This window comes from Bombus affinis, chromosome 5 (genome assembly GCF_024516045.1).
Source record: "Bombus affinis isolate iyBomAffi1 chromosome 5, iyBomAffi1.2, whole genome shotgun sequence".
Taxonomy (NCBI): Eukaryota; Metazoa; Arthropoda; class Insecta; order Hymenoptera; family Apidae; genus Bombus; species Bombus affinis.
In genome coordinates, this window is record NC_066348.1 from 7,097,574 (window position 1) to 7,125,269 (window position 27,696).

Consider the following 27,696-nt stretch of genomic DNA (forward strand, 5'->3'; position numbering starts at 1 on the left):
CTGTACAAAACCATCTATAGAACACTTAGAGGCAATTTTATAATATTTTTAAAATATTTTTTGTTAAAATATTGATTATATTTTTGATTATATTAATTTGAAATCATTAAATATGAAAAATAAATAAAGCTTTTCTTAAAAAATATGCCATGCTTCTTCTATAATACCGGAGATTTCTCTCGAATAGTACTATAGTATATTTATGCTAATGAAACGAAAATAATGAAATTATAGTTAAAAAAAATAAAGATATATTGGTAACACTGCTGCACTATTAGGACATAAACATGGCGTTGACCGTCATCGTTCTGGTTTAGAGAGAAACAAATCGTTCCTGTATTTTAGTACTAAACCTTTTACTTTAAATCGACAAAAAAAATAGAACAACATGGGAAATGCTGACACAAAATTAAATTTTCGAAAAGCAGTTGTACAATTAACATCAAAGACACAGGTAAAAGCTATTGTTTATTATTTCATTCAGCAGCATATGATATATTTGACATTTCGATACATTAAAATATATACAACTTTTTTTGCTATTTGCATAACTTTTAATTAAAATTAATAACTTTTTTTCTATAAAATAAATTAAATTTTACGTGAAACTTTCTAACAAATTACAATTTACTACTTAGGTTAAAAAAAATACATTCTTATTTTTTAATTATAGGTGATTGATGCTTCAGATGACAATTTCTGGGATCAATTTTGGTCAGAAAACGTGACTAATGTACAAGATATTTTTACTTTAATCCCTGCACCGGAAATTCGAATATTAAGAGAAGAAGCTCCTTCTAATTTAGCCACATTGTGTTACAAAGCAGTGGAAAAATTAGTAAAAGCAGTTGATAATAGTTGTAGAACTCAGAGAGAACAACAAATTGTTTTAAACTGTTGTCGCTTGTTAACAAGATTATTACCATATATTTTTGAGGATCCTGATTGGAAGGGATTCTTTTGGTCCAGTTTGCCTGGTAAAGAAGATGAAGAGAGTATACCATTGGCTCATTCGTTACTCAATGCTCTTTGTGTAAGATATATGATACATTTTATTAAAATAATAAATTTATTTTATTATTTATTAAAAGTAGTAGAAAATGTTAAGAAATGTTATATTGTTATAATTCCCATTTTTATTTTAGGATTTACTATTTTGTCCTGACTTTACAGTAGCTGCAAACAGAAAATCTGGCCCTGTAAGCATTTTCTTGTCTTTTGAAAATTTTGAAAATTTCAAAGTGTTACTAAAATGTTTGAAATTATTTAGGATAAAGCAGAAGAACTGCAATCTATAGATAGTTGTGAATATATCTGGGAAGCTGGTGTAGGATTTGCACATTCACCTCCTAGATATCCAATTTTAGATTCGAACAGAACAGAATTATTAAAGTTATTACTCACTTGCTTCAGTGAAACCATGTATAATCCTCCCTTGGATTTGTCAGTGACTCCAAACAGGTGGATTCAACGTTTAACTAGTTCTGAAAATAGGTAACTCGAAGTTATTATATATATTCTAATGCATAAAAATAAATTGGTAAAAAACCTTCCATGTTTTAACACAGACATGCTTTACCTATGTTCACATCATTGTTGAATACAGTATGTGCATATGATCCTGTTGGACTTGGAGTGCCATACAATCATTTATTATTTACTGATTCGTTAGAACCATTAGTTGATGTTGCATTACAAATCCTTATAGTAACACTAGATCATGATACTAGTGGTGGTACTCCATTAGAAGAAGGATGTATTGGAGATAATTTATTCATTAATTATCTGAGTCGAATTCACCGAGATGAAGGTGACATTTATTTTTATATTTAATTACATGTATTTTAAACAAATAATCGAATAAAAGCATGATTTATGACAAACTTACTTTCAGATTTTCAGTTTGTATTAAAAGGTATTACAAGATTATTAAATAATCCATTAATGCAGACGTATTTGCCAAATTCAACTAAGAAAGTACATTTCCACCAAGAATTATTGGTTTTTTTTTGGAAAATGTGTGACTACAATAAAAAATTTTTATACTATGTACTAAAAAGTTCAGATGTTCTTGAAGTACTAGTACCTATATTGTATCATTTAAATGATTCACGTGCAGATCAATGTAAATATTTATAATTCTAATAATTTACTAAATTTAGATTAGTATTTTTATTATACATAGTAATTTAATAAAATTTTGCAGCTCGTGTTGGATTAATGCATATCGGTGTATTTATTTTACTACTATTGAGTGGAGAACGTAATTTCGGTGTTAGATTAAATAAACCATATACAGCTACTGTACCTATGGATATTCCCGTTTTTACAGGTACAGTATAGTATTAATACACTTTATTTAAAAATAATATATAACTTCTAAATATACTTACAGGTACACATGCTGATTTGTTGGTCACTGTATTTCACAAGATAATCACAACCGGACACCAAAGATTACAGCCATTATTTGATTGTTTATTAACAATTCTAGTCAATGTGTCTCCATACCTTAAAACTCTATCAATGGTGGCTAGTACTAAGCTATTACATTTACTTGAAGCATTTAGCACTCCATGGTTTTTATTCTCAGCACCTACCAATCATCATTTGGTATTTTTTCTTTTGGAAATCTTTAACAATATTATTCAGGTAACTTTTATATATATTGAAGGAAGAATTTTTAATATCTAGAGAAGAAGGAAATTTTAATAGAGTTTATATGTTATTAGTATCAATTTGATGGAAATAGTAACTTGGTTTATACTATAATACGTAAAAGGCAAGTGTTTCATGCTTTAGCAAATTTACCAAGTGACTGTAATACAATCGCAAAATCTCTCAGTAAAAGACAACGACGACATGTACCCGCTAGTACATCTAATGAAAATGTCAATGAAGCAGCAATGGAAGGTTCACATCCTGCGCAACCTGCAGAACCTGGAACTTTGAAAGCAACCTTATTAGAAACACCAGGTATATTCCTTTATTTTATTATATATTATTTGAAAAACGAATTTATGAATTAATTCTGTTAAAGGTATTGAAAAAATGACTGAGAAAGAGTCTGCACATCCATTAAGTCCTTCAGTAAATATTGATGTAGGAAAACCTAATCATCAAAATAACGTGAATGCTGCAGAGGATTTAATGAATTCTACTTCTAAAAGTTCTGTTATACCGGTAAGATCACAGTGTAAATAATTAACAAATTTCTTTAACATCCATAAACTATTTACATGTTATCTTATCGATTAAATAGAAAGGCGGTATCAGAGTGGCAGAACATATGAATTCTTCTAATAATATAAATCAGTGGGTTCCTTCTAGTGAATGGGTATATCAATGGAAAAGTAAACTTCCATTACAAACTATTATGCGATTGCTTCAAGTTCTCGTACCTCAAGTTGAGAAGATATGCATTGATAAGTGAGTATAATTTACTATTTTTCTTGGTAATTTGTTGCAATAATATATATATATATATATATATATTTTAATATTTTAGGGGACTTACTGATGAAAGCGAAATTTTGAAATTTTTGCAACATGGTACATTAGTTGGCTTATTACCAGTACCACACCCTATTCTTATTAGAAGATATCAAGCAAACGCAGGAACAACTGCTTGGTTTAGAACATATATGTGGGGCGTTATATATTTAAGGAATGTCGAACCACCGATTTGGTATGATACTGATGTAAAGTTATTTGAAATCCAAAGAGTTTAAACATGATGCTTATTATTAAGTAAATTATTATTAGCTTTAGCACTGAAATTTCTATATTATTCTTACATGAGGTATCATTCCTTAATATAAAAGAAGAAATCTCAGTGATCTATACTTATTATAAATTGCACCATAAAAAAATGATAAAGAACTTTACAACTTTATTAAATAACAAATGACATTTTTACAAGTGTAGTCTTTCGTACAATTCTATTACACAGAGTTACAGAACTGATTTTACAAATATTGATTGTGAGAAACTATGATGGTATTATAATTCTCAACTTTCACTGATAAATATGTAAATATTTGCGACTGTGTAAGTGCCTTCACAGATGTAAATGACAAATCATTACACCAAATTGACATCTATTTAATTAGTAACGTAGTTTCTTATTTCTTTTAACTATTTTTAGTCTAAACTATTTTATTTCATTAACTTGATATTTTTAGTAAAAAAGCACTACAATTACTTGTTTGACATCACTAAAGATAATGTAATAATGTATTTATTAAGAGTAAATGAAATTATTCTAAATAATGTAAAATGTTGGTTTTGTATGTCTGTGTAGTAGTCACGAAATTTTTGAAAGACAACTTGATAATTCACGCTTTGTAATGCATAATATGTTATTTGAAGTTAACAAATCTTATCCTGTCTGGTATATTTTTATTTTGTGATGGTACAAAACCAAGTATATCATATATTTTGCATGTAAAAACAAATGAATTTATTTTTACATTGTAAATGCATTAATAATCTCAATTTCTTAGCTTTAGAGCATTTCAAAATAAGATAATAAGTTCCTTTTTATTTATATTTCTCTCATATTTTAAATTATCTATAGTTTCAAATTATAAAAATTCTCTGATCTTATAACATAAAATATATTTATTTCTTTAATTTTAGAAATGAAATAGAATTTTTATAGTAAGACATTTTTTATATTTACATTAAAGTAGTTGATTAAAAAATTAATATGATTTTATTTAGTAAGTGCGTATATAGTATGTATATATATATATATTAAGTATTATATATTGTTATTTATATATATTTATATATATATATAATTTTATCTTTTACTTCAACGTGAAGTATTTAACATAATGATTTATTAATGATATCATTTTTCTTGAAAATATTTTGCCTTGATTATATATAAAGAAGCCAGAAAGATGGTATAAAGGTGACATTATTTAAAATTTAGAGGCTTTTTTATGCTTTTTATATTTCTACTCATGTACATCATTTATGTATTGGTGCAATTACATGGTTGTACTTTAAGATTAAATTATATTTATTTTAATGTGTAATAAAATGATATAATAAAATATTAAGCCATATTATGCATAAAAAAGAAGCACCTACACTTAATTATTATGTGACAATTCTATGCAAGTGTAGTGTATTTAGAAATTTGTAACACATTTGGTATACTAAATTGAAAAAGTAATAAAACAAAAAAATTGAATAATACTTTCCTTGGTTCAAGCTACATTTTAATATGCGGAAACATAGCTTGAAAGTCATTGTTAGTTGTAACTATTAGTTATGATATTCTATGTGATGATATATATTATATAAGTTTATTTCAAATATAAAATAAAGTTATTGCATAAAGAGTTTCAATATTGACAAAGAAAAATTATATAAAATCATATACATATATATGTATATTAAGTTTGTGTCATAGCCAAAAATTTTGGAGCATGAAAAGATTATACGTGTATGTATGTACACACTTATCTATATTATGTACAATTATGTAATATTAAGTATTATAAAACACATACTATACTTAACCTATGCTTTTTTAAATTATTATACAATAGAGTTATTGTACTTTAATTCATAGTAAAAGATTTTAGATTTATTTCAAACTTGATAGATTATGGAAAAGTGAACAGTTTATATACCTAATATGACTTTGTGCTTATTTTCTATAAATTAACTTAAGTTTCAATTTTATTTTATTGCATAAATAGTGGTTTCACTTTGTAAATAAATACATATATTAATCCAACCTGAATTGCAATTTTATGGTAATACATCGGTTTCTCTTATATGTTTATATTTTATAATGAAAAATTTCTTTAAAGGTGAAGAAACGTTACTCATTTTCTACAGCAAATCATTTTGTATATTTGTATTTCGCTTAAATGAACTTATTCGAGTATAAAAAAGGAAAATATATATTAGTACTGCATTAAACATAAATTATCGCGGACATCAGTTGTACTTTCTGACTCACAATCAGATATTGTGTATAATGCCCACAACAGTGTCTCTTATATTTCTTTAAGTTGCAAATGTTACCATGGGCGACATTGATGTTACATTACTATTTTGTATCACAGATGTAAAGTTTTCCTAGCCTAGAAAAATTGTTAATATCTTCATTAAATTTTCTTCGTTTCTTTGTTTGCACAAATCAAAAGCTCGGAAATGAAATATTTATAGTTAATGATGCACTTTTGATAATATTGTGTATCAATGTTTTATGTTTAGAAAATGTAGCATATGAAAAATAGTGATAGTATTTTATATAGCTTTATATTAATTTACTAATATTAATCTAACGCATAATTTTGTCATAAGATGGTGGTGGAGCTTCTTCTGGTAGATTGTTCGAGGGAATCAAAATAGCAATATGATAGGGTGGTGGTGGATTCTGTCTTACTACAGAAATAGGTCTAATATTTTCATTAGGTATTGGAGTTGTACCAGTCACAGATGCAATGCGCTCCTCTTGAATTTGATGTTCTTCATGACTATTGTGATGATGTCGACAACATAAAATAGAGTATAAGCATGCAAATAATAATAATGTTAATAGACCCCAAAATACGAATATTTCTATACCTTGACCCTGTTGAGAAAATGTTCAATATTAATAATATAGAAATGAAATTAAAACATTTACTTTATAAAAAATTTCAACTTCAACTTACTCTATCACTGAAATAAAATTTTGCAGCAGCCACAAATCCTGTTGCAAGCACAAAAGTTATCCAAACACCACACCGTAATCTGTAACTTGCAAGTTCTGCATCATTAAATTCCGAAAAATCCAAAAAGCTCCTATTTGTTCCATTTGATGTAGTATTTGATAATATCAATTGATTATTTCCAGCAGTTGTTACATTACTGTAAACAAATAAAAGCTTTAATATTTTTGGCTATTATATTCATAATAGTCCCTTAAACATCCATATTGTTCATAACAGTTTATCATTAAGGGCGAATCATTTATAAGTACTTTCTGGTGATAGACATGTATAAGTGAGTCACCCTGTATATAAGAAGAACATGTTCCTCAGAATCCTCTTAGTAGACCTTTTTCTTTAATTACTTGGAGATGTTGTTTAGCTGGAGATGTTGAGTAGAGCCAACTGGAAAATGTTGTGTTTCATTGTTTGGTCTTATCGTTGTTCTTATCATTCTGCAAGTATTCATATTACTAGGACCAGCTGTATTTCCCATAGCATTCAGATTTTGAAATCGGTGAAGTGGAGTAACCATTTGTCTCAAATCTGCATTATATCTAGATTGATCTGTAAAAACAACAAATATAAGCATAAAGATCATTTGGTCTACTTAATGAAGAGATTAATAATTTTGCTGTTGTGTATATTAAACAATTTTCACCAAAATTTGTATGTATCGTAAGTAATAAATAAATTTATGTATTAAAAAAAGAAATTGAAAATATTTTCTTACTCAAGCGGGCCTTTGGCAAAGGTGTGGCAGGGTATCGGCGGCCAGTGAAACCGTAATACCTGCCCGCCGGTTTGTTAATCCAGAAATGCATGCTCCGTTTGAACAATTTTACATATTCATTGCTATTTATGAGACTTGGCCATCAACTACTATAGGAAACTGTACCACTTTCATAAAAGTCTTCACAAAAAGGTTGCGGATGGTTCTAGTTCAAGTTTCATTGCCCGTACATTTTAAATCGATGCATCGCATCAAAGTAATTCTGTTATTCATCATTCGTAAAAAAGACATTTAAAGCATTTAAAAAAGTTATACATTTCTATCTTCTCTTAGTTTAAGAACTTTAATCACGTTTAATAAACATTCTGAGAAATTCAATACAGCCAAACAACAATTTGCATTCAAATCTGATTCGAATAATATACGTCAATACATAATGACTGAACTGCAGCTTGAAATTTTGTCATTGTCAATTTAAAATCAGGTGTACCAACACAGATGAAATATACATCATGGATTTGTTAGAAGAGAGAACTGAAGAAAATAAATTTTTCAAATAATCTATTTTAAATAAAAAATGATGAATATTACCTGATATTACTCAATTATTTAACAATGAAAATATATTTTTTTCTTTTACGTTCAATCATAATGATATTTTATGTGTATGTATAACATATGAAGAAACTAAAGAAATAACATTCAAATGTAATTTTTCAGGATAAGAAGTTTTGAAGTAAATTATATTTTTTATTACATATTTGTGCATCACTTCGTTCTTTATTATCTCTTAATTTTTATTTTATTATATCATACTACATGTTATTAAATAAGTTCGAACATTTGAAAAATAAATGTTTTGTCTTTGATATTTCCTATTTTAAAGAAATGACAAATATGTTTAATTCATTTTCTAATTAGAAATTTTAAATTGTAATGATTTTTTGTGAAACATTTAATTATTATATATGTGTATGACTTTAATTTATGCTAACAATTAGTTGAAATAAGTTACGCAGTTAGCTTATAAATTAAATAGGGTATTGAGTTTGTGTCTAAGTTGGCATGTCATCGGTATATGATTAGTGACATTTGTAAATATGTAAATATAAATTGATAGAATCAAAAATATTACTTGATGCATTTCTTAACATTTGTAAATAATACTGATAAATTAATTTACAGTAGTTTATTCATGTGAATATTCAAACCTAACCTATTAGACTCTTTATAATCTCAGTAAATGTGTTAATAATTTTATTGGCATAATGATTTCATTTAGAATCAAACAATGTGTGCTTCAATCTAACATATCTTTTTTTAAACGATTCTTTTTTTGCTCTGCTATTTGGAATGTTAGCAATGAAGTACAGTTAATATCAAATGATCAAACTGCATTAAATAATGCATCAGACTTATATCAGGGAACCAAAAAATTAGTCAAAGTAGCAATTCTAGGTTTACCAAATGCTGGAAAAAGTACATTGGTAAATAAACTCATAAAGAGATCCGTATGTATTTTCATACACGTTAGAATAATTTATTTATTTCATAATTTTAATATAAAATAAGTATTTTTAATATGTAATATTAATATACAGGTATGTCCGATGTCTTCAAAAGTTCATACTACAATGCATAAAGCAGAAGCAATATATACAGAAGGAGATACTCAAATTGTATTTATGGATACTCCTGGATTAGTACTATCTAAAGAAATAAAGACTTATAAATTATCAGATTCATTCAAAGATGATCCTAAAATTGCACTCATTGAAGCAGATATTATTGGGATAGTACAAGATGTAACTAATATATATACTAGACATAAGATTGATGACTTTGTCCTTAAATATATAAAGGAAAAAAGAGAAGACTCACAAGTATTGATGATTCTTAATAAAGTAGATAAATTAAAAAAGAAGGAGGTATTGTTAGAAGTTACAAGATTATTAACAAACAAAGAGAATTATCCAAAATTTGATGATATTTTTATGATATCTGCACTTAATGGAGATGGTGTGGATGATTTAAGGGTAATTTATAATAAATATTATGATAAAAATAATTTTCGATGATTATTTATGTTTTATATTTAAATATATGTTGTAGAATTATTTGCTCGACTCAGCTAAAGTAAGTAATTGGAAATATGATGAAAAACGTTATAGCGATCAACCAGCTAAAGTTATAATAGAACAGACAGTTAGAGCTAAATTAATGGATATACTTCCATATGAAATGCCATATAAAATAAAAATAATAACAGAACATTTTGATTTGGGTGATGATGGTAGTATTAATACTGTTATAACATTACAGTGTCCTAAAACAAGATATGTCTCCGTATTATTAAAATCAAAAGCCCAGAAGGTTAAATGCTTATCATTTTACATAGAGAAAGAATTACGTCATGCATTTAAAACTAATGTAATAGTTTGTATAAATGTAACATGTGCAAAATCTGAAACTCAACTAAATAAATAAAGTTATAATTTTATAAATGATATTTTTTTCCTTTTATATATTATAGTACAATATGTAAATTTATTTAATACATTGATATAATTATATATCATTATCATCATATTATATACATTGATATTATAATTAACAGAATTTCCTAACAATAACAATAATAATTTATTTCCCAATCTTCCAGTCATGAAAAGGAACTTGCTTTGCATTCTCGACTATATATCCTTGATTTCCGATACACATATTTACACATCCTTTTTATCTAACCAAAATTTTCTAATTTTTTCTTAAAAATATTAAAAAATAATTAAATGATATTAGCTGTTTGAATTATCAGTTCTAGTTATTACTAATGTTATTAAAATACGGGAAAACGAGATCAGTTCCTCTCAAATTTTCTTCTATCCATTTATCAGCTTTAGCATTAAGTTCCTCAGTAAAAATATCTTGCCATCCACCACTTTTGCCTTTTCTGACAAATATTCCTTTTGTCATAATACCACATTCGTTTAATTCTGATGAATTCACCATTTGATTATTTCGAAAATTTTTTATATTTAAATAGTCTGCTACTTCTTTTAATTGTTCTTCAGTATAAGTTTTTCCAAGAAATTTAGCAACTTCTCTAATTGCTTTTGAAAAATCCTAAAAATATGCAAATAAAAGAAATTTTAAAAAGGGATTAATCTTTTTCAAATATCGTGTTTTATCTTACATGTTGCATATCTTCATAAAACATAAATAAAACGTTTGGATGATTTCTATTTGCCCATGCTTCCTTTAAGTGTTCCCAATATGGTCCCCAATATGCTAAAAAAAGATTATATAGGGGATTATATAAGACATAATTTAGGTTCTATAAAATTTGTTAATCTTGTTATTTAGGTTTAGTATGAGTATTTTAAAATTTGCGTGATACCTACTAAGATTATTCTGAAAGTAATTCCAAAATGTTGGAAAATCACCTATGTATCCTTGAGTTTTCATACCTATATTTAAATAATACCAAGAAACAGCAACATCCTTTGGATTTCTTGCAACGTACACCATCTTCCATGAAATAATACAATTTTACATAAAATTATACAATAAAAGACAATATAACATCTTCATAACTATAAGTTTACCTTACAACCACTGTCCAAAATATTTGGTAACAAAGAAAATGGAAAATGTGATTTTATGAATCTCTTTGAAGGCAATTTTGTTAAAACTTCATACCCTGGCTCAGCAAGTTTTTTACAAAATTCTACTTTGTCTTTATCTCCCTCATTCATTTTTATCAATTCTCGAGTTACCTCTGAATGAAAAAACATACTATATCTAGAAATAATATTTGTAGCTGCATTAATAAATTCTTTATGTAACACTGTTATTTTCATTTTGCAATATGTGTACCTGTTATACATTAAAATATTTCTACGTATGATTTTAGATTTTGCTTATGGGACTATTAACCGTTCTTGTAAAAATTGTTTTATTTTTAATAAAATAAAAAAAAATTTTTTTTAATGTAAGATGAATTTCACATTCTATTTTTTTCTTTAACTATATTCACAGGATATTGTATATTAGCCAGGAATAAATTGCATAATTTTTCAGGGATGATGAATTCGTATAACATTAGCATTGTTACATTGTATAACTGTTAGTTCTGTCATATTAAAATCTACTGTTTTATGAAAACCAGTGGCAAACTTCTACAATCACCATATTGTAGAAGACTTCGTCAACTTAATTTAATTAATTATACTAACTCAAAAAATGGAAATCGTTCTGCCAAGCGTTCCGTCCTTGCTCTATTAAAATCTAAGTCATTTGACAATAACCAGATTAATTCTTGAGTCCAGGTCGTTCCTGGAATAAATTAGAAACAAAGTAAAGTGTTTAAATTTATTCTAAAAGTATCTTAGTATACTGTCTTTTAATATTTAAATTTAAAAGATATCGATAACCGAAATAATTGAGTTATATCGATTATATCGACACTGTGCATACAAGCCTTTAAATTCTTTAACCTTGGTACTTTTTTAAAGGGAAGAGTATAAAAACTTAAATAATAATCACTTTGAGAATTAGAATTATATTTCATTATCATCAGTGATAAAAAGTTTGAAAACATATTTACTTACCTGATCTTGGATAGGATAAAATCCACGTGTCGTCTGGCCTAACTTTAAAATTATAAAATCCTTTACCTTCTGTCGTATATTTATAGGGAAAGAACCATTTTTTTGCACCCACTAAGACAAAACCTGTTCTTTCACCTTTAAATAATTCCAACATTTCCTTTGTATCTTTTTCGTTCAAGTATTCATATTTCGGTGATTCAAGGGCCATTTTTCTATATCTTTACTCTGTAACAAGCTACCATTGGCGGATATGGAAGTTGACTAACAGTTTTATCGACCCCTGTGTATTATCAATAGATAATCTATTGATTGTTACGCATTTATACGAAATTTGAAAATACAAAAAATGCAGAGAATGCGCTTAATACACAAAGATGTATAAAATATCTTAGGTATAGTACTTTCTATAATATTTCTATATATTAATTATGTTATTCTATATATTCATTTCTACATATTAATATATTTATTATACAGTGAATAATAAGTAAAATCATTTTGATTGGTAAAACTTCTTTTGCAAGTGATCATTTCCCACGTTACCGAGACTCGATATAAATGTTTAGAATTACAACGTTTATAACCATAAATGAGTAAAAGAATAAAAACATAAATCCTGAACATGGGATGAACATAAGAAGGAACTCTGACATGATATCTACAATTTTGTATATAATAAAACGTGCAGGATATCAGCGGGTAATTCCAACATAATTGCAAAACAGTAGCCTGGGTGAACGCTTTAAAATTACGTTTTTTTAATTAATATAGGCTTTGTGTTTCTCTCACGGGAAATGTTGTTCAGCGGATTTGTTTTCGGACATAAGTTCACTTTCATTACGAAATGATATGTGACACACTATTAGGTTATAGCAATATCCTTCTACCACTGTTCAAAATATGTCAATAGCAGTGTGCAGCTAGTTTATTCCTTATTTACATGCGGGGGTAGACAATCTATATAATCTTTTACTCATTAATAAGATTTAAGAATTGAAATAAATAATAAATAGATAGAAATAAATTTATTAACGACAATGAAAACAATTTTACATTGATCCTGTAACATTAATCGTTTCACTAAAAAAATGTAAAATAATAGGACTTTTGCCAAAAAAATATTACCAACTTTGAAACACGCTAAAAAATATGAAATAATTTCTATTTTATTTGTATTTTATTTAAGTAATTTAGTAAATGGTAATTAAGTAAATGGGTAATCTAATTTGACAACTTGCATATGTGTCTAAAAAAGATACGAATAAAATAAAAATTATTTCATGGTGTTTAACACACCTCGTTTTTTTTTTTTTTTTTAAAATAATTAATCGTTTATGAAAAAACGTAATATTATAATCAAAATAAATTAGCGATTTTTATTTCAGAAAATTACATATATATTTATTTTCCAGTCAACAATTAAATGTGATTACTTACTGAAATGTAGCAATGAGGATGTTGAAAAGTCTTCGTTATTAAATTAAGAGATTATTGAATTATATGTATCACTAACAAGAGATGATGTTTACGCACCGTGACCAGAACGTACACCTGAATATAAGAAGAATCCATGAATAAAAGCCGAAGAATATAACGGGAATTCAGATAACGGATTTTTACTCAACTAAGTACGTTCCTACCGGTCTAATTCACTTCTTATCCTTTTATTTTCTGGTAATAAGTTTGTTATCCAAACTACAACCAAATCCAAAATATAAAATGAATTTACATAAACATCGATATGAAACAATCTAAATAGCACTTAATTTTAACATTTAATTTGTTATCTCTTCGAAGGCGATTGACACATATATGTATGTATATATATGTTCAGAGTAAACCATCCACGTAATCTATAAATCCACATACATTCGGCAACATGAAAACAAATACATACAAATATGTCCGCTTTAAATGTCTACACGTGATTATTTACGTAACTACCAAATATACGAAGAAATTCTTTAGATGAAAGTTGTATGGTTGAGGGGGGCATATCATGATGATATAATAAATGTTTGACCTTGATAAAATTGAAATGATCTGTAAAAATCACTTTCGAATTTTTAAATGGAACCCTACACTTTTTATTGTATATTCTTGTAGCTGATTTCGAGATCTTTCGAGAAAACAATACCTACACATGTAATTTACATACGCCGTTTTAAAGATTTGATGTGCGTCAATCTGTGTTACCCAATGTACACCATTCTATCTCTCCATAATTGCGACACTTGAGACCCGAATTCTTAGTAATTATTAGATATTTCCTGTAATATCATCTCCAGAATATTATTCATGATTGGAACATTTCAATATTATTAAATTTTTTACTAAAAAAGCAAAATTATAGTATACTTTTAGAGTTTACAAAGCTTTTTAATAATAAAAAAATATTTATTTTACATAACATTTGTTGGATATTAAATTAAATACAAAATAATAATAATATAATCATAATAATCATATATGTAAGACAAAAATTACTCTCTATTATCATTATCACGGTATTGGTTTTTACTTCCGTCCCCCCTTCTAATCGGTCAATCGTGAGTCGCTTATAGGGCTGCATTAAGAGATGAGAAGAAGAGATAGGGACAGTACAACAGGGTACGGGTTATTTTCACACGATGGCGTTACACAACGACGTTACTAGCTTCTCGATTAAAGCGCCTTACTGTAGATAAATTGTATTTATGAATTTTATGTATTTGTATGTGTGTTTCAGGGAAAAGTAACATCTGATTTTAATCGATTAGGATAATGTTCATAAAATCTTTTGCATACTTCAAAATAAGATAAAAATCCATTGCCTTGGAATAATACATATTCAACTTTCTCTTCAATAGAAAATGACATGAAAATTCACTAATCTTTACTCTTAGTGTAAGACTAACTTATTATAACGAAATTCTTTTCTTTATTCCAATTACAAGATTGCAACAATATATAGATATTGATGACACTGCAATCGTATGGCAACTAATAAACAGAATCAAATCGGCGTGGCTCAAGTCAATTATTTTGATCTACAAAAGTAACGGAGATTATCGGGTAGCCTTTCCAAGGTGGTGCACATAAGGGTAACGCTAATGTTAACGGCACGTCAACTGTAGTTCGATATTAACTACAGAAGAATATACAATCAAAATGTAGGGTTCTACTTGGAAATTAAAAAATGATCTGTGCAGCTCATTCCAATGTTATCTCAAGGTCAAACAATTATCATCATGATATGTTTCCCTTGATACTATACAACTTTCATCTAAAGAATTTTTTTCATATTTCCACTAGTTACAGAAATAATCGCAGATAAACACTTAAAGTACATACTATATGTACGTACGTTTGTCGAAAAAAATAATAGATTCGGAAAAGCTACTGTTATTACTTCAATGTTGAGCTAATAATTGTCTGATGGATGGGCAAAAGAGTTTAAGCAAAGAGGAAATCTTTTCTTTGATGTAAATCAGAGTTATTAGTTTCACAGGGAAGCGCATGTAATATTTAAAATGCAATGTAAGATTAGGTGTTAGATTTTGGATATATTATTAAAATTTCAGGTAAAGGAGTGGAAAAGAAATGAAATTAACATGTACTATTAGAATCATAAATAAAAGACAGCAGCAATGTAGTAGAAAATATTAGTACACTTATCCTGCTGACGAAAATTTCAGTTATACCTTTTTGCCCACCCACTAGAGAATTTCAAATGACTCCACAAAGTGTTCGGCTTGGAATCATTTTATTCGCAAAGAATTAAAGATAGATAAACAGTATTAGTAAAATCATTTTTATAGACTAAATTTTTGGGATATGGATATTAAAACGTCTTTATTTTTTTATTTCTTTTTATTTAATATTTTATTCGGTTTAAGTGGCAAGCATTTCGTGTGACTTGTCACTCTGATATAAAAAATTGAATGACTAAAAAATCATTACTATGATAAAAATGACTATAAAGAGATTTTAATAATATATACTTTCGCGCAAAAATCATTCACGCATGAATGAATACATTTTCAAAGCTTAATTATTTTACATAGGAACTTTTGCAGTTATAAATTTAATCAGTCTTTTCTTTTTCTTACAACTAAATAAGCGTAAGAGTGTATCATTTTGCTTTGATACACCTTTGCGTAAGTTAAGTAAGAAAATAGATTTTTACTGATAATTTTCTTTGGTCTTGAAATCAATTTATTATCAAGACGAGTATAGTTATTTAGAATCATCAAAATGCACGAACAATAAAATAATAATAAATTACGTACTGTTTCGAATAGGAACAGTAGTAATCAAATTATCGTGCAAATCGATTTTCATACGATAATCTATTTAATCTACAGTCGATTTATCACAAAATGTATTTTTTGTATAAAAATATTATATAATATTAAACCTTAAACATTATCATCTGAATTTAGTCAAACCTATTGAAACTTGTTAAACATAAAATGTTCCTAAGTTCAAGTACTTTTAAATAATAGGCATAATTTAATGAAGAAAATATATTAATAATTTTCCGGTCCTAAGACGTTTTCAAGAATTGACACATCTTCATTTTCTGGAATTAATCCATCATTGATATTTGTGACTTTAATTGCATTATTTTCAGAAGATTTTTCTGTTGATTCAATGCAAGAAATATTTAACCCTAATTTGCAAAGATTTAATGCAGTCTTTTGTTTGTGCTCTACAGTCTTTACTACTAACATTTCATCATTCTGATTTTCTAGAGAAACTTGAGACATAGAATTTGTCATATTACCAGTCTTTAGTTCTGCAGTTAATTCTGCTATATTATTGAATGATATAGTCCTATCTCTCCTACTTAAAAGATTTTTTAGCTCTGGATTTGCCAAAAATGGTTTACATCGTTTAGTATGTATCTTCATATTGTCCAGACGATTGAAAGGTTTGTCACATCCAGGACAATGAAATCTATACATAAGACATATATTATAAATAAATAATATTAAATGATTATTGACATATTGTCCGCCATATAATGTTAATATATATTTTAAATATCTTAGAAGAAAAATAAAATTATTTAATTGCTTTATACTGCATTTAATATCTTACATTGTTATCATAATATTAAAAGTATTTCAAACTTTCTGAATATGATTGGTGCTTTAATTTAAATACTTCAATTAGTTCTAATATTTCCAGTCATTAATGAATTTCTTCATTCAGTGAAGTAAGAGACCATTAAGAAACTATTAGAAAACATACCTAATTTTGCTATGTACTGCCATGTGAGCAGCTAAATGAGACTGCTGACCAAACGACTTTTCACAGACATTACATTTGTACTTTCTAATACCTTCATGTTTTAAAAGATGTTCTTTTAGTATTTGACTACTCTTATAGACATTTGGGCATAGAGTACATTTATATTTTGCAGCAGCGTGAACCTATGAATATAATTTGTGTTTTTAATTATATTTCAAATCAGTAACTAATTAATTTTAAATAAATTAACAAAATATATCTTACATTTTGATGATTGTGTAAAGCTTTTCTTGACTTGGTGTGTTTGCCGCATATGTTACATACATAATCTTGCATGTGAATGTTTCTATGATGTGTTTCTAATGCTTCTGCATTAGATAAATAAGCAGAACATAGTTTACACATAACAGCTTTATCTTTGTTGTGTACGATCATGTGTGCCCGTAATCTGCTTTTTGAATAAAACTCTTTCCCACAAAGTTTACAATTAATATCCTATAACAGTTTTTAAATGAATAAATAAAATACGGCAATTAATATATTATTGAATAGATTAATCAATTTTATTGATGGTACCTTCAATGGTTTATGAGTGGCATTATGATAACTTAATATTTGTCTACTGGAACTTGCAAAATCACAGAGCTTACACTTGTATGGACGGGCACCTGTATGAGTATTAATATGCTCTTCTAATAAAATGGCATTTACATATCGTTTTTCACACAGATGGCACGCAAATGGTTTAATTTTTAAATGACTTTTTCTGATATGGCATCGAACATTGCTAACAGTAACTGTGGTAAAGTCACAAGCTTTGCATTGATAGGGCTTCATTTGTAAATGTCCCCAAATATGTACCTACAAGAATTCAATATGGCTATTATTATGTATTTTATTACAAATTTGAATAATTTCTTACATATAACAAAAATAATTTGTACAACTTACCTGACACTTATCCATCCTGAGATAAAGGGAGCCACAAATATCGCAGCGTATATTCTTTTTATTAATTATCGTTATATTCTTTTGAACTTCTTCTAAATTTACTATCGACATGTCCACCGTGTAATAAGTCTCAATAGCTTGTTTTTGTTCGTCACTTATCAATTCGGAGATTTTTCCAAACGATCTATCTTTACTTTTAATTTTATTAAAACTATCTTCACTGAATCGAGATGATGAACGTTTGCTGAGGTTGCATTCTATCTCATTTGTAGTACTTTGGTCTGTTACATCTATTGCAATGCACGGTTCTATGGAATCTCCCTGCATCACCTTTGGATTTAATAATTCGTTAGATTGTGAAGACCTTATAACGGTTACACGATTTTGTTCTGTAAATATTTTTGATTGCGGATTATTAGAAGCATCAGAGGGCTTAATAATATTTTGTACTGTTCCTATATTAATCTCACTATTTTCAGTTTTTTCAGATTCCTCTACCAGTGAACAAGATATCCGCGTTAAATCTATCTTTTTCCCTTTTTGATCGTGATTCTTCACTACAATTTTATCTTTCTGTATCTCATTAGGAATCAAAACAAGCTGATTTGTCTTTTCAATTTCACTAGGAGGAATACTTTCTGCTTCTCCTTTCTCTTGCTTTACAATAACTGATATTGCTTTACTTTTTACAGACCAATGTTCTGTATTGTTCAAATAGCTGTCAGGTTTTTCTGTGTTTTTACCATCAAATTCCATTTCTCTTAATTTATTAATTACTAAATCATCATCAGTATGATTTTCATTATTTATATATACAATATTAGGTTCCTTAACTTTGGTATAAATTATATTTGAGGATGTGTCCACTACTGCCACCTGTTCCTTCAGTGCCTCTTGCTCAACATGTGGTTTGGTTTTGTGTGGAGAGGTTTCAATATTATTAATCACACTATTGGACTTATCATTATCATAAATAACATGCAGGTAGCTTCCTTTGCATTTGTTATCCAAATTTTTTAAACTACTATTTAAACTATCACTCTTACCCATATCAGTTTCGATTATTTTTTCTTTTTCTTCTTCCCTCTTTCTTCTTTTTCTGCTGCCTGCTGAGAAACTGACTCCTCTCATCTTCTCCAATTTGTTTTTCCGCCCTATTCTACGTCCTACAGGCTGATGTGTATTTATACTAATGTCCTCCTCATCTTTTTGCGGCGAGTTCAAGTTATTCGTTGACCTTGTACGAATTGCAGTCTTTCTCGATATATTGTCGTTTAAATTTTTATGTTTTAAATTGTTTGTATTCTCTTCTAAATTACTAGCATCACGCTGGTCATTCCCCGATATTTTTTCACATGAAATTACATTGTTTAAATGTACCCTAGTTTGTGTAACCGAGTGAACATCATTAATAGGGGAATTATTTCCGAGATTGATGTTTTCTTCTTTTCTTTCAGTCCTGTAGTACGACGTATTATTTTCGGACAGATAATTTTTTGTACTCTTTATACTTTCAGGTGATAATGCCTTAGCTTTCCGTTTTGTCTCATTCGCAGATGGAATAGCGTTCTCCTTATCAGATTCAGCATCGCTATCTTGTTGGAACTTCTCATCTGTTGTATTTGGACTCTATGAAATAGAAACAAAATATTTCCAATCTTTCCAAAATGAAATGTTAGCTTCTAAATATTTTAATTCTATAATTTAAAAAAAAGTATTTTGATTACGTAGGCTATAATCAGTGAAATCAAAATGTTCTTAAAATCATATACAGCAAGTGAATACAAAAATTAAATCTTATTCTTTTTAGGATTTTAAATATTAATTTCGAAATATTCTATATATTTTTATATCACATATAAAAATAAAAATGTTATTCAATCTTCTTCGTCTAAATTGTTTCAAACGATATATGTGGATTACTCCGGAGGCGGAGGAATTTCAAAGATTTCGGGGACATTTTTTTAAATTGAGCTATATATCTTTTCATACACTTTTTTAATAATAGGCTCGATTTTCTCTATAAAAAGTATTCAAGCACAGAAAACGATAAGTTTAAAAGGTATTTTAGCTTTAAGTTCATACAACTTATCTTATGAAAAGCAAGAAGGAACGTAAAGCAGCGCTTTTACGTTCATGTTGTCTTTGTATTTCATACAAGTTTTACAAACTTGAAATTAAATACCTTTTAAATTAATCGTATATGAAAGAGTACATGATTCAATTTAAGAAAATATAAATACCTTTTAGTAAATAATATATAAATATACAACTATTATTTAAAATATAATATACAAAATACAAATATTTAGAACGCCTCCAATTCCAGTGTAGCTTATATAACGCGTGAATGTCCCAAATTTTTAAATTTTGCATAATAAAATTTTTGTCTATTCCCTATCATTTTAAAGCTGTCTTCGTTTGTTTATAAGAAAAATATTGGTATATTTTATTTTCTCTAACAACAAGTAGATATGGGCAAATGTGAGATTTTAGTTAGATAATGTATCAAGTTACAATAGCTTACAGCCTGCAAGCCCTCTTGTACCAGATGACAGCGATCGTAAAAGTCGCAGAAGAATTCCAGGATGCCCAAACACCGCAAACAAACAATCTGCGGCAGCCCATCATTCTTCTTTATCTGAAACAACAAAAAGAAACTTCTGTGTCCAAAGAATGATCCACGTTATCTTTATAGATAGTATAAAAAAAGCACAACACTTTACTAGAAGATATACCCCAATTAATCACAATCTATTTTGCAATAAAATAAGACTAAATCTAAATGACTTTAAATTTAGTAATAATATACTGCTATTTCTACTATCTTAGAATTCTACAGGGGAATTATATTAGTAACAGAACAAACCTCGTTGACTCGTATCTTTTATGTACATGCAAGATAAAAATAAATTACCATGCAAGATGAGTTAGAAGTGGTATGGAGAAAAATAAGGCTAAAAATCAAATAATTAGCGGTCCCAAAAATATCGTACCTTTATTGAGAAAAATTGTAGAATCCTTAAACAAATGTATGCTTTTTTCTTTATTGTCGAAAAATTGTTATATACGCTAATTCATACTGCACATTAATAACATATTAATGTTTACCTTAAGATATATACACAGTATATATAGTGTATATATATACAATATATATATCGACTTACTTATTACCTACTAAATGGAAAAATAGATTGGTTTAACAAACGTCTTGTACAAAATAATAATTATTGCTTATCACTTATGTTATCTGAGGAAAGAGTTTAAATGTTAGACATAATATCCTTCGCACGATTTTATTAACAGTTCTCACGGGGAACAATTTGTCCCGAGGAAAAGTAATAATCATAGTTCATACATAATTCTTTGCGCTCTTATCTTGGAAACGCGGTAAACAAGTAGAACGTTTCACTTTGTAAAAAAAAGTTAAAGTATTATACATATACTGAATATCCTGAAGCATTGTATAAAATAATAACTAAAACATTATCAATTCATTATCATCATTAACTAAATTCTGCTCCATATAAAACTATTATATTCTAAGTAAAAATAATGAAAAAATGTATATCATAATTATTCCTATTTTTTATTATTTAACAATTATTTCATGTAACATCCCTTTCAAAATATTCAATATAGTTCCTAAATTATATTGGAACAATTTGAGCACAAAGAATTACTACTAATTTTCTTTTGGAGGAAGATCAATGTTGCACGTGATACGTACTCAAAGAATCATTAACGATTTTTTTCATTCACCAATGCTCTTGCTTAATACATGAATAAAATATATGTTGAGTTGACCAAGGCACTTACGACATAGTTCTACGTTTTTCTTTCTAGCAAATCACATAATATGCTTTCTTACATAATTTATTGTATGCGCTACCCTTATAGCAAAATATCTGTTAGTTTTAATAATATAAGATCTATCGGAAACAATAGTCTACTTAAATCTAAAGACTTTTCATCATCAATCAATAATAATATATTTTGCAAATTTTCAATTTTCTTATATGAATCATTATTTTTGCTCTGAATCTTCATCTATATACATCTGTAATTTTACATATAAAATAGAATCGAAAATATAATAAAATACACTTTATACATGTATTATTTAAAAGTTTTGCAGTTCTATTAAAAACAGTCATGTAAAAATATGTAGAAAATATTTTTTTTCACTTCTATATTCTTTCTTGGTCGGAGTTTTTGACTTTGGAAGCCCTGTATTTACATCTTTTCATGAATTAATCTTTCCTAGAAAGTTAACTGTGCGATAGACATACAAATTTTCCATAAAAATGAATCCAATAATACTCTTTGGCTTCCTTACAATTATAAGTATCAATCGTGACGTTTCTTTTTTTAATTTTTGTTATGTCTTATTCCAATATTCTGTCATGTTTCATGGCTTGTCTTTATTATAGCTTTGGTAAATTCTAATCAATAATGTTTCACGTGCAAAAATATTTTCTAATGTAGTATATGTAAATGGAAAAAATACTTAGGAGATACCAGTAGTCTCTTAAATGCACACCTACTACATTATATACAAAATGACGACTAACTTATTGTAAAAAAAGAAAGAAGAAGGAAAAACAAAAAAAGAAACGAGCGACGAAAGAGGAAAAAAATTGAGTGATCCCTATTGCAATTATTCACCCGATAATATAAGTTACTCCAAAATTTAAAACTAAATTAATCAATATCATGATTAATATTGCTGAATTTTTCATGATTAAAAAAGCTTTTACTTTTAATTCTTGCAGCAATATTTTTGAAAATTTTGATTTATTGAATAACTAATGCTTTACCGACTAACTTAACGTTGTTTGACTAAGAGTTAAAAAAAACGTCTCTTTTGGAAAGTCCTAGCTCACCCATGAATTAAGTTAAGTCTTAAAAAAATATGAGAGTTATGTCAGTACCGTTACTTTTCGTTGGACGCAGTGGAAGCAACGTCGCCACTAGATGCGTTCTTCTGTTTGTTATTACTAGTCTTTTTTTCTTCAAAGTGTCTTTTTCTATGTACCTTCATGTTATCACGCCTATTAAACTTTCGTCCGCATTCCGGACAGGCATGTTTTTTCTCACCGTGCACGTGTCGGTGTGCAGCCAGATGACTAGCTTGTGCGAATCTTGCACCACACTTTTGGCAGATATGTTTCCTCAGCCCTTCGTGCTTCAATAGATGTTCGTTTAGGAATGCTTTGGAGGCGTATCTATTGTTACAAACGTTGCACACGAACGGCTTAGGATTTGAGTGTTGTAACACGTGAGCCTTATACTTGGACGCGACTTTGAACGTTTTACTACAAACTTCACAAGTGTATGTAGTCGCGTGACGCGTTTTAATATGCTCATTCAAAACTGAAAGACTTGAATACAGGTTGTAACAGAATCGACACCTGAAATTGCGACGATTTTTTAAATGTACGCTAGCTATATGACTTAACAATCTCGTACGATACGGGAACACTTTGCCACAATATTCGCAAGCTAAGTTCTGCGGAGGTAAGTGTGATTTCATGTGGATTTGTAGAGACACTTTGTGATGATAACTTTGACCGCAGTCTGTACAAGAATAAGGTCTCACACCTTTGTGCACGTTGTCGTGCTCCATTAAATAAAATTTCGACTTGAACCTTTTTGGACATTTTGGGCATTGTATCGGTCTAGGATTAGTATGTGAGCATCGAATATGCTTCATTACATCGGACTTGCATACGAATTTAGCGTTGCACAAAATGCAAGTATACTGCTTAATACCGAGGTGGGTTTTCACGTGAACCATACATTTGTCTTTACGTTCATAGAACTTACAACACAATTTACAAGAGTAGCCGTTTTGATTATCCGTGACGACATGTTCGACGTTATCGTCGACACGAATTTCTTCTCCGTCGATCCTGAAAAGTTCTTCCGGGTTTTGAGAAGCCTGCCATTTTTGCTCGAATTCAGCAGAATCCTTCAATTTCGTTGAACTGCCATTCTTCAGGCTACTGTTGATAATGGTGTTTATTATACTATTTACTTCTACGCAACTTTGATTTTGTAAAAGACCAACGATTGCCTTGTCCACCAAACAGGAACCCTGATCTGGAAATACTCGCGCTCGAACAGTAGCTACATCGTCACTTTCCTTTTTACATAATTCTACAGTAAAACTAATATCTTCAATATCGCTGCTTTGATTTCGGGATTCTTTTACAGAAACTTCGATGTTTGGAGAATTTGACACGATACTTAGAAGTTTATTTAATGCTGATGTTGGAATTTGTATAGTGTGCGGATCTTGCTGCTTCCCAACCACTTTCTCACCAATTTCATTAGGGCTATTATGTGGACTAACAGTTATTTCTGTGGCAGTATTATCATGACTTCTAAGTCTATTTGCAATTGGCGTATCAGTCACTGTTTCGTTTGTAGCAGTTGTTTCTGTACTTTGTCTACTTCTAAGCCATCGCGTGGGAGTCGTTTCAGAACTTTGAACAATTTGTATATTCTCTGTATTGTCTCCACTTGTACTTTGAATATTATTCTGCTCTTTTGGAGCTTCTTCATTGCCTTTCACTTGTTGACTCCTCAAGTTTCTCTGAGTCTTTGTAGCTGTTCTTAAAACACGTTGTTCTACTTCTTTAACACTTCCATCATTAGGAGAATTAAGATTTTTGTTGGTTTCATTGTTGTTGTTGTTTGTTGATGTACTTGGTGTTGTATCTTCAGTCTTTACTTCAGCCTAGAGATAGATTGAAATAAAAGTAGAAGTGGGTACCAGAAATAGTTTTATTGAAGAAAATGAATTTAATCCGGTATTTGTGGTACATACTTTTTATTATAAATACAAATATATTAAAAACTGCATATTTAATAAACAATTTTTTATGTTATGATTGAAAATTGTTTTATGAACCAAAATACCAGATGATACCACTTTATACTATTTGAATTTCAAAGAAAAAAGTGAGCTGCATGCTCTGGTAGCATCATAGATGAGCGGTAGAGCTATGTATTAAATTTGAATACGAACTTACAATCTCTGTTAAGGGTGGTAGATTGTATCGATCGCGTAACACTTGTTGGGTGCGAAGACACTCCTCTTGGAAGTCGCAAACGAATTCGAGCTTGCCCAGACATTGAACACAGATCGCCTTGGGCAGAGGATCCCTTTCATCTATCTGCGATTCAAACAAAATATCTAAATACTAAATATATGTGATTTTTAAAATCTTACTTGAAGATCTGATTCTGTACAAATTTTAATTGAACTGACAAACCATATTTTGTCTTGTTAAAGAACAATTATGAATATATAAACAATTTAATTAAAACCCTACCGCTCTGTAGATACACCATTCTGAAAATTCTTATAATCTGGTACCCACTCTAATAATACATATTGCTAACATTCATACTTATCAATATAATTATGTAAATACAATAATATTAATAATCATTTACAAATATCTAAAAACAAATATATAGTGTTTATATAAAAAATATTGGATATAGAATTAACAATTACTTTCTTATGTTTATATAAACTTGAAAAAGTAAAGATAGATTACAAAAATGAATACTTTCAAATCCAAATTCACTTTTTTGTTAATCAGATTCCAAGAACAAATTACGTTTACAAAACATTGATTACAAAATATTTCATTTTAAAAAAAGGTATAAAACATAATATAATCATAAAATAAAGAATAGCAATATGAGGATAATAAACGATTACTTACAAACTAGATATCTTATATTTAATAAAATAGTCATTGTTGTACAGTATATAATCATAACATACAATTATACATATCTCTAAATCATAAACATATTACATACAATTATTTAGGATTTATTTAAGAAGTCTTTAAGTCTACGTAAACAATTTGACACACATTTGGAATAATAATATGAAACTGAAATAAATATTTTTTTCTCAAAACAAACATAAAACATAGAAGTATATACGATATTAGTACTAAAACTACACAAGTGAAAATTAATGCGAATAAAATATAATAGAACAAAGGTAGCAAAAAAAAAAAGAAAGAATATCTTTTCTTCTCATGCTCTTCTCCCCTCCGGCCATTTTTCTAACCCCCTCCTCTAACTACAAACGGGGCCCGGACCCCATGACACACCTCTTACATTTGTACTCACCAGAATGTTGATTTTTGAGTGGATCTTTAATCCTAAAAATCGTTTGGTGCCTTCCTCACCGAAAACGTCAATGTAGATACTCTCGCACTGACCGCAAAGTCGACAAATTTGCGCGTCTCCCTCCCCTAACTCCATTTTTGTTTACGTTGAAGGCTGCCTGAATTCGCTTTCGACTACTTGATCGCACTGAAAATTTACCATGAAACCGATGCTTGTATTATTTGGCCCGATCCCCGTATCATCAGCCGCTTGTTTCAACGATGCCACGAACTCAACCAGATTACCGGCAAAATAAATAGAAATGAATTAAACAAAAGACAAAATTTTAACGTCAGCGTTACTACTTGCTCGCTGATCTGACACGGGGATGTAGCCGCGTTCGGGCCAGACCAGCATACATTCACTTCCCTTCCCCTCCAACGTTGTACGAATTTCGACCAATCGAAGACCTCTGTTTTGCATTACACATTTACCGTGTTCGTAATTGGTCGCTGCCATCGCGGTCTATCTTGAAGCATTGTATATAGACCAACAGTAGATCGACAAAGTGATTGAAAATTTCGACTTTTTTCTTGGGTTTTTCTATTTTTGAATCTTCTAAGGCACGTAAAGAATAAAGCGATAAATTTATATTATTGTAGCCATATTGACATTAACAATCAGTAATGACGCATTGCCGCTCAATTATCGTATAGCTTATTTCACATCTATTTCATACAAATCTAAAAGTTTTATCTATTTTGTGTTTATTTCTTTATCACTTACTTTGTGTCCTCTTATATTTCATGCTATATATTCACAGATTAATGGTAACTAACTAATTTTGGTGTTGTGTATTGTGCATTTAAGTATCTACTATTACACTCTTGAGATTGATATTTTGTAACTATAATGATATTTCGTAACGTGTTTAATATATATGCAGTATGTTCATATTTTTCATAGTTCATATTTATCCAGTTTTCTGCCCCTAATAATATTTACATTTTTATTTATTAATTTATTTTTGTTTTTTGTATTGTTCATAAAAATAACAAGAAGATAAACAACATATGATATAATGAAAGTATCGTTTCAATTTTTCGATGAAGTTAAATTTAATACAGTAGTACGATGTAAAGAAATATATTAATTTTAGTTATTAAAATAATCAAGGAAATAAAATAATATTTATTGTAAAGATATGAATGGGTATATACTCTCTAAGGGAATTTCAATTTGTTTAAAATTTAGAGTTATGTTGTTATGTTTTGTACCTTTAGGTTAGGTTGTG

The 27,696-nt window shown here is 28.5% G+C and overlaps 5 protein-coding genes across 10 annotated transcripts; 2 read left to right on the plus strand and 3 right to left on the minus strand.

The window, feature by feature from the left end:
- The first annotated feature begins 261 nt into the window (after window positions 1-261).
- LOC126916626 (protein HID1) lies at window positions 262-5,537 on the plus strand. Its single transcript, XM_050722609.1, has 12 exons — window positions 262-454; window positions 674-1,033; window positions 1,146-1,199; window positions 1,271-1,494; window positions 1,569-1,810; window positions 1,895-2,125; window positions 2,207-2,332; window positions 2,396-2,652; window positions 2,733-2,976; window positions 3,041-3,183; window positions 3,263-3,429; window positions 3,509-5,537. Exons 1-12 carry the CDS (start codon window positions 389-391, stop codon window positions 3,729-3,731), a joined length of 2,337 nt encoding a protein of 778 aa, XP_050578566.1. The 5' UTR covers window positions 262-388; the 3' UTR covers window positions 3,732-5,537.
- Window positions 4,944-7,917, minus strand: LOC126916636 (uncharacterized). Its single transcript, XM_050722630.1, has 4 exons — window positions 7,456-7,917; window positions 7,088-7,289; window positions 6,687-6,882; window positions 4,944-6,604 (listed from the first exon to the last, which is right to left on the minus strand). Exons 1-4 carry the CDS (start codon window positions 7,544-7,546, stop codon window positions 6,311-6,313), a joined length of 783 nt encoding a protein of 260 aa, XP_050578587.1. The 5' UTR covers window positions 7,547-7,917; the 3' UTR covers window positions 4,944-6,310.
- Window positions 7,918-8,461: 544 nt separating this feature from the next.
- On the plus strand, window positions 8,462-9,959 carry LOC126916629 (GTPase Era, mitochondrial). The gene is made up of 3 exons (XM_050722619.1): window positions 8,462-8,966; window positions 9,057-9,491; window positions 9,568-9,959. The coding sequence occupies exons 1-3, from the start codon at window positions 8,724-8,726 to the stop codon at window positions 9,940-9,942; spliced, it is 1,053 nt and encodes a 350-aa protein (XP_050578576.1). The 5' UTR covers window positions 8,462-8,723; the 3' UTR covers window positions 9,943-9,959.
- Window positions 9,960-10,036: 77 nt separating this feature from the next.
- On the minus strand, window positions 10,037-14,299 carry LOC126916631 (sulfotransferase 4A1-like). 6 transcript variants are annotated; one of them, XM_050722626.1, is made up of 8 exons: window positions 13,706-14,299; window positions 13,599-13,616; window positions 12,066-12,290; window positions 11,691-11,790; window positions 11,061-11,256; window positions 10,857-10,983; window positions 10,649-10,743; window positions 10,037-10,578 (listed from the first exon to the last, which is right to left on the minus strand). In XM_050722626.1, exons 3-8 carry the CDS (start codon window positions 12,271-12,273, stop codon window positions 10,273-10,275), a joined length of 1,032 nt encoding a protein of 343 aa, XP_050578583.1. In that variant the 5' UTR covers window positions 12,274-12,290; window positions 13,599-13,616; window positions 13,706-14,299; the 3' UTR covers window positions 10,037-10,272. The 6 variants fall into 6 exon arrangements, with proteins under 6 accessions (XP_050578583.1, XP_050578582.1, XP_050578579.1 ...); XM_050722623.1 differs by having other exon boundaries at window positions 10,039-10,578; window positions 13,503-13,616; window positions 13,706-14,297; XM_050722624.1 differs by having other exon boundaries at window positions 10,039-10,578; window positions 13,503-13,616; window positions 13,691-14,297.
- A 2,234-nt stretch (window positions 14,300-16,533) lies between these two features.
- On the minus strand, window positions 16,534-27,292 carry LOC126916951 (uncharacterized). The gene is made up of 8 exons (XM_050723296.1): window positions 27,189-27,292; window positions 26,424-27,020; window positions 20,782-20,895; window positions 18,255-19,883; window positions 17,880-18,164; window positions 17,568-17,798; window positions 17,304-17,485; window positions 16,534-17,006 (listed from the first exon to the last, which is right to left on the minus strand). Exons 2-8 carry the CDS (start codon window positions 26,556-26,558, stop codon window positions 16,577-16,579), a joined length of 3,006 nt encoding a protein of 1,001 aa, XP_050579253.1. The 5' UTR covers window positions 26,559-27,020; window positions 27,189-27,292; the 3' UTR covers window positions 16,534-16,576.
- Between the last annotated feature and the right edge of the window lie 404 nt (window positions 27,293-27,696).